The 8,004-nt window shown below is 38.4% G+C and overlaps 1 protein-coding gene across 1 annotated transcript; it reads left to right on the plus strand.

Annotated features, from left to right (window-relative positions):
• The first annotated feature begins 1,676 nt into the window (after positions 1-1,676).
• On the plus strand, positions 1,677-4,655 carry sox3 (SRY-box transcription factor 3). The gene has a single exon (XM_073820574.1). The coding sequence runs from the start codon at positions 1,998-2,000 to the stop codon at positions 2,898-2,900; it is 903 nt and encodes a 300-aa protein (XP_073676675.1). The 5' UTR covers positions 1,677-1,997; the 3' UTR covers positions 2,901-4,655.
• The last annotated feature ends 3,349 nt before the right edge of the window (positions 4,656-8,004 follow it).

Below are 8,004 nucleotides of genomic sequence, written 5' to 3' on the forward strand. Positions count from 1 at the left end.
TTTTTGCCTCCCGTGAAAGTTTCACGGTGAAACCAGTTGTTTTTGGAGATGGTGTCTGTGACTTATTGAAAATGTGGTTATTTCTAGCCTACAAATCACGTAGTATAAGGTAGGCTTGCTAGTGTTTAATTTGACGTGACAAACTTGACTAGTATAGAAAAACATTGCTAAAATAAAATATTTCAATAATTTAATCAGCCAATTATTCATTATTTTTGATCATTTTTTCCTTTATGTTATAATGTTTAATTAGTACACCAGCCAAACCAGATCACTCTTTTAAATTGCCCTGTAATGAAATTCTGTGATGAATAATTTATGCCCTGATTTACAATTGTAAACCTCTGGCCTGAATGACAACATCGAGTAAAAACACTCGCACTTGTTAAGAGTAGTTTGGAAAGTAAATAACGGAGACGTGTTGGTGTACGTGTGCTACAAATCGGTCACACACGGTGAAACTTCTCTAAATGGCCGAGTCGTTAGTGTATGGTGTTAAAAGCCCATCGTGAATATTCAGTGCGGTAGCCTAATCGTTCAGTCTCAGTGGCGTTGAATAAGTTAAATGACGATGCTCTCGGTGGACGATGTGCTAATACTGACCCATTGGAAGGTGTAAGTTCTCCCCGGGAGACAGAAAACCTCTCTCGGCCGAACACGTCTTACGAGTCGAGTCATTTGTAAATCACATAATAAGACGCGGAATGATTGCAATTGACAGTAACTGGTGGTGTAAAAATTAAATAATTAACACGCAGTCTACACTGGCGTGGCAGTTCTAAAAAGTCGTTTTTGTAGATGGAGTAGTCACCTCATCAGAGTTCTTTTTGCTTCAGAACAATATAAAATTGGTCCACAGGGGGGCGTTACTGTATTAATTTTCTATTCTACACTAGGTCTGTGGACACTTGACAAAAATGCCGAGTGTAGCCTGTTTTTAAAAACAAAACTGTTTTTGTTTAATGCTTGTTTTTGCACGATTATAATGTTATAGTGTAATAGCTATTATGCTGTCAAATGAAAGTGTTGACATTAAAATATCATGAGACAGAATGTAGGCTAAATAATTTGCTTGATGGTAAAATGTCAGTTTTGTCAGTTTTAGCTTCAATTCCCACAGTCTATTTATGTAAGAGATTATTTAAAAATAAATAAATAAAAATAAAGCTACTTATAAAAGTCCAATGTTAATTGTTAAGTAGCTTAAGCCAATGCAAAAAGGTAACATTTGATGTAGCCAAGCTTTTGCATTAAGATTGTCTTTTAAAAATCTGTTTTAAAAAATAAATCTAACTTTTAATTTAATTGTTTATTTATTATTTGTTTAATTAATGATTATTGCTGTGCTTTTGTCCTGGCAATGCAAAAGGCAAACTTTATGTTTGATTCCAATAAGTAGGAATCTAACCAGATTCTTGCCTATTTTACGCATGAAAAATAAACATGCTTATTTTATTAAACTTTTTTTTTTTTTGGTTGCATTACTTTGAGCAATTTTTTTATTTTATTTTTTGCATTTTCCGAGTGAAGTTTGAAATCCCTAATATTTACTTAACCCAATCTGTAGTGCAAAAGTAGAGTAAGGCTAACAATCTCAGTAAATGACAGCCGCTTTGAAACAATATTTGCAAAGTGATTACTTTTGTCAAAAGTGTAAAGATGCCCCTGATGTATTTTATCCCACTTAAAGTGCATCCCGAAACACAGCGAGTGTGGAGGCGCTCTCTGATTGGTCGGCGCTGAGCTCATTGTTATGCTGTCAATCCAAATCACATGGCCGAGCCTCTATTAACAGCTGAGCTTAGCGCACAATTTTGCAGAGTTCCGTGGCAGAGCAGAGCAAGACACACGGGAGTGGCGTGGAGACTTTTGAAAGAGTTCAGTACTTTTCACTTGAGTTTCAGCTCTCTGAACTTTTGACTGATTGCCGGCTACTTTATTTTGCGAGGCTCTTTCGTTTTCTTTCGAGTGCTCGGCACCACTTCCAAGTCGTTTGAATGTATAACATGATGGAAACCGAGATTAAAAGCCCCCTTCCGCAGTCCAACACGGGCTCGGCGGCGGGCGGCAAAAACAACAGTGCCAACGACCAGGACCGGGTGAAGCGGCCTATGAATGCTTTTATGGTGTGGTCCCGCGGGCAGCGGAGGAAGATGGCACAGGAGAATCCTAAAATGCACAACTCCGAGATCAGCAAGCGCCTCGGCGCTGACTGGAAACTTTTGACTGACGCCGAGAAGAGACCCTTCATTGATGAGGCCAAGCGGTTACGAGCCATGCACATGAAGGAGCACCCGGATTACAAATACCGTCCCCGCAGGAAGACCAAGACCCTGCTGAAGAAAGACAAGTATTCCTTGCCCGGAGGACTCTTGGCACCCGGTGCCAACGCTGTCAACAACGCCGTCTCAGTGGGCCAGCGGATGGACTACACGCACATGAACGGCTGGACGAACAGCGCGTACTCCCTCATGCAGGACCAGCTGGCCTACCCGCAGCATCCCAGCATGAACAGCCCCCAGATCCAGCAGATGCACCGGTACGACATGGCGGGACTTCAGTACCCGATGATGTCCACGGCCCAGACCTACATGAACGCCGCGTCCACGTACAGCAGCATGTCACCAGCATACACGCAGCAGACTTCCAGCGCAATGGGTTTGGGCTCCATGGCTTCTGTGTGCAAGACGGAACCCAGCTCTCCTCCTCCGGCCATAACCTCTCACTCTCAGCGCGCTTGTTTGGGAGACCTGAGGGATATGATAAGCATGTATCTGCCCCCCGGAGGAGAAAGCGCCGACCACTCCAGCCTACAGACCAGTCGGTTACACAGCGTTCATCCGCACTATCAGAGCGCAGGGACTGGCGTGAACGGAACGCTACCCCTAACCCACATTTGAAAGACTTCTAAAAACAAAAAAGACTAAGTACTTCGGATACTTGAACATTTTGATTTGCAAAAAAAGAGTCGAAGTTCAATTTCGTTTTTAAAAAAGAAACTATTTTTAATCTCAATGAGTTGTCCGTTTTAAAGCATTTTATGACGACATATCGGGGACTTCAGAATAAATTGTATTGCAGAGGAGCTTTTTATCATAAGCTGTAAAGCAATCAACGTCTGTAGAAGAATATTGGACTTCTGACTTATTTGCCGTCAGAGTTTTGTCTCTATGAAAAAGGCACGTGGCTTCGTGAAGAGGCTGTATTTCAAAAACAAAAAAGAAAGAAAGAAAAGTGGAGGGAGAGAGTATGTTCACTCATAAATGTTTACACTTATTTTTAGAATGTCGGTTTTGTCCAAATCTGTGTAGTCTTTTTGTTGTTCATTTATGAACTAGGTTTTATGAAATGAAAGACTGTGCTGGTCGCAAGCGCAAAGTTTGTTTTATTTATAGTGAGTTGTTTTTTTAAGCTTGTGAACCATTGTACGTCTTGTTGAAATGTTCCACTTTTGTTTTGTGAATCTTCCTTTTCTGTGATGTTATGGCAGTATCAGGTTAACCCATTATGTGGGACGGAGAGTTTTATTTAAACTGACGTTTCTACTTAAGACCATCCTATTCCTAAATGAATAAATTTGTTTTACAAAAAAAAGCTTCCTGGCTAGATATGGTTTATTGTTATTATGTTTTTAACCCAATGACTTGTTTGGTTCTTTGAACCGTACCGGAAAACCAGTGTCAGATTTACTCAAATTCGCTTTAAGCCGAATGTGGTAATTTGAGGCGATCGGTTAAATGAAGAGTAAATGAGCGAATTCAGACACGCTCGCTACCGAGCAGATGTCAACACCCACGGATTGTTATTAAACATCCTCATCAAACAGCAAATATATTTGTGCCTTTCAAATGCCTGTCTGTAAATTAATAGAAAAACATTATATAAATTACACCGTTCAAACTAATTAAAGCATCTCAGCCAAAAAGCGGATGCTTTTTTCCCCCCTGAAGTATCAACTGGTGATTTTAACTTCAGTTCTGATAATAGTACAAACCATAAAAATTAAACTAGTCGTATCCATTGTTTTCGTAAGATTTACACTCTACTGATGAGGCAATTCTCCTTCGCAAGAATATGCAACGCGTAAAACTAAAAATTCTAAATGGTTAAATGGGACAAAATATTTTTTTACCCCGCATGAACTGTCTTGCATATACAAACTGTGTAATTTCTTCCTGCATTTTCAATTGTTGAGTCGTCTAGGTACACACAGTTCCTCAGAATTACTTTGTATAATTATGGTTAACTATAAATATTCTTAATCCTTTGAGTTTGTCAAAACCAGACCATGAAACAGTTGATAAATTCTGACAATTATGTTCATAATTGGTGATTAATGCAGGGATTATTTCGTTGCTATTTCACTTCATGAGCTACTAAATTGTGGCCGAATTTTCTGGGGTCAGACAGAGGTTAAATATTTGCTGTGCATTATTCAGCCATTTGAATATCACACAATATTGTATTTTGGTCTGTGTGTCAAGGGACCATTTCTTGTTGTAGGCTAGTTAGACAAAAAAGGAGGCACATACAAGGTCATTACGGACTGCTTCTTGTAATTTAGGGTGTCATTTCCACTACTGAGGTCCAATATATATGTATAATAACCTGTTTTGTCTAACATACGTTCGTAAAAATAAAGATTATTCAATGTCTTTACATTTGTGGTTCAACAAAAAAATCTCTCTTCTAATAAAGATACATGGTTCTTTGAAGATTAAAATAGCATATACATGTATTTATTTTGTAGACCAACAAATTGTTATTTTGTAAATAACTGTGAAAAAGCTCCTATTGATAGTTACCTAAAGGTTTTCTATGACAACAGCCTGAAAAACTAAGGATTTTGAATTGAGCAAGTTTCTTTTATCTTAGATGCTTGATTTAAATTGTTTCTGAAATATCACTTGTTCATCCACGTTCAATAATTATCCGTTCTGCAAAACACCTCACATTTGCCGAAACCAAATCAACCCACGGATTTGAATTTTGAATCACTTTAAACAGTTCATCAGTAAAACTGTCAGGACATATTGCATCATAAATACTCTATATTTTTAAAATGATTTTTTAACCTACTTATTTTAATCTCAACCATTTAGACTTGTGCTTCTACAAATTCTAAAGCAAGAGATTTTTTATTTAAGGAATACTCCAATTCTTCTGTACCACACAGCATGAAATATTATTTTTGAATGACATTGTCACACTTACTACTATGCAACAGAATTTCACAGTATTGGTGCACCTGACAGCTTTACAGCATGGGATGAGTTGCACAGCATCCCGGGGCATTTCTAAGCCGTTGAGTGCATGCACTGGCTGCTGTCTTTCCCACATTCACTGACAGGTTTGATCCATGCCTCATTGCTGTGCTTGGATTAGCCCTGTGCACTTCTATGGATGCCAACAGATTAAACGGACCTCCCTGAAAGTAGTAGTGTGTTTGAGACATCTATCAGGTTATTCTAATACTAAAAGAAAACAACTTTTTTAAGTTGAGCAACTATGACAGATGCAGTAGTGAATTTGTTGCATATGTCTGATACGAATGGTATGCTTTTTGACATTCACAGTGATGATGACAATGCATTTAATTGTTAGTTACAAGGAAGAAATTTATTTAAACTTACACAAGCGAAGCTGTACTGATAGCAGAATACATATAGGTACCTTCTAGCACAGAGTGGGCCCCTCTCTCTCTTTCTCACTTGCTCGCTCAGTCATGTGGAGCACTGTGCCCACTCAGCAAGTGCAGGCATATCCCCTCTTCCATCTGCTTATGACCTCACTGGAGCTGTTTGTTTAACCCTTTTTCCAAACCAGCATAATTGCACACTACTGCAATCAAGCATGCTGGATTCGGGGGTTAGATAGTATTGGAGACAGAACGCTTTCTCACTTTCTTTTTGCTATGGGTAATTCTTTTTTTATTTTTTGAATACAGTTGAAGTCTAAAGTTTACATACACCTTGCCAAATCTGCAAAATGGTAATTATTTTACCAAAATAAGAGGCATCACGAAAAAAATATTTCACATAAAAGACATTTACATATAGTCCACAAAAGAAAATAATAGGTCAAAAGTTTACATACACTTGAGTCTTAATACTGTGTTGTTACCTGAGTGATCCACAGCTGTTTATTTTTGTTTAGTGATAGTTGTTCATGAGTCCCTTGTTTGTCCTGAACAGATAAACTGCCTACTGTTCTTCAGTAAAGTCCTACAGGTCCCACAGATTCTTTGTTTTTTCAGCATCTTTGTGTATTTGAACCCTTTCCAACAATGATTGTATGATTTTGAGATCCATCTTTTCACACTGAGGACAACTGAGGGACTCATATGCAACTATTACAGAAGGTACAAACACTCACTGAGGCTAGAATTTGAAGATCAGGGTAAATTGAACTTATTTTCTCTTGGAAAACATGTAAGCATCTTCTGTAGCTTCTGAAGGGCAGTACTAAATGGAAAAAATATGATAATTAGGCAAAATAAGAAAAATGTACACGTCTTCATTCTGTTCAAAAGTTTACACCCCTGGCTCTTAATGCATCGTGTTACCTTCTGAAGCATCAGTGAGCATTTGAACCTTCTATAATAGTTGCTAGAGTCCCTCAGTTGTCCTCGGTGTGAAAAGATGGATTTCAAAATCATACAGTTATTGTTGGAAACAGTCATCAAATACAAAAAAAAAAAATGCTGAAAAACAAAGAATTTGTGAGACCTGAAAGAGTTTTTTCTGAAGAGCAGGCAGTTTAACTGTTCAGGTCAAACAAGAGATTCATGAACAACTATCACTAAACTAAAAAAAAAAAAAAACAGCTGTGGATCATTCAGGTATCACCACAGTATTAAGAATCAAGTGTAAACTTTTGAACAGTGTTATTTTTATAAAATTCAACTATTATTTTTTCTTGTGGACTATATGTAAACATCTATTATGTGAAATATCTTATTCAGGTCAGTACTAAATAAAACATAACATGCATTTTGTATGATCCCTCTTACTTTTTGTAAAAGAATTGCCATTTTGCAGATTCTGCAAGGTGTGTGTAAACTTTTGACTTCCTTCCTCTGTTTCTGATTATTATGATTATTCTAGATGTATTTGAATACATGTGCCAATCTACGAACAAAAATGTGGTTCTAGTCCTGTATCAATTTCATTCACCGAACCTGCTCAGCAACTCTCATCACGAACTCCTCATTCTAAATCGCTAGGTGTTTTTTTCAGTATTCCTGTTCACGAACGCACACAGATTACAGTACGTCAGTTGAAAAAATGGGTGTGTTTGAAAAATAAAGTGAACAGGCTCTGTGGTATTTCAATGGTGCCAGACTGGACTTGCTTGTGTACTAAAAACAGAATATCCTAGTATTGATTAGCAGGCTGGCTCAAGGCATTGCTGTCGGGCCTGTCCACTGGAGTGAGACTCGTGGGGCTGTGGGTACGAACTGGAGTTGAGGTGTGGGGGTGAGTTAATCTCCCTGAACTGGGGCAGATGTCGTTGACGAGCCCCTATTAGATCAGCTCCCGCCGTGGGAAAATGGCATCCAATCCTTACGGGGTCAGGACTTTGAGCTGACCCTCACGGTCTCATCCCACCTCAGAGAGCTGTCCATTCTCCTGCACTTTATCTAATAGACAGGCTCACCTCTCCTGCCTATGGCCATTGTCTCGTGCTACTATTGTATGTTTGCTGTTCTTGTACACGTAAACCTAACCTCTTCCTCTTCTTGCAGCACGTGTCATGATTTTGGTTCCTCTCTGTGTTTTATGTTCAGGTATTAAATATGTTTTGATGCCTTGTTCATTGTTGTTTCACTTTTCTCTTTAGGTTACACCAGTCTCAGTACTATTTTACTATAGTATTTGCCCTCAACACCCTTAAAAATTGTTTCCAGGGTTTCTTTTTTTTTTTGTACAGCGATGCCATTTTGGGTTTTTAACTGAAAATCAGTTTTTGTGCAATGGAAAGGTTACACAGATGCAAATAAAG

The sequence above is a fragment of the Garra rufa genome, chromosome 16 (assembly GCF_049309525.1).
Source record: "Garra rufa chromosome 16, GarRuf1.0, whole genome shotgun sequence".
NCBI classification, from domain to species: Eukaryota; Metazoa; Chordata; class Actinopteri; order Cypriniformes; family Cyprinidae; genus Garra; species Garra rufa.

What these genes read in the sequence shown, in the direction of transcription:
- sox3 (XM_073820574.1), top strand. Translation starts at nt 1,998, where the DNA reads ATGTATAACATGATGGAAACCGAGATTAAAAGCCCCCTTCCGCAGTCC.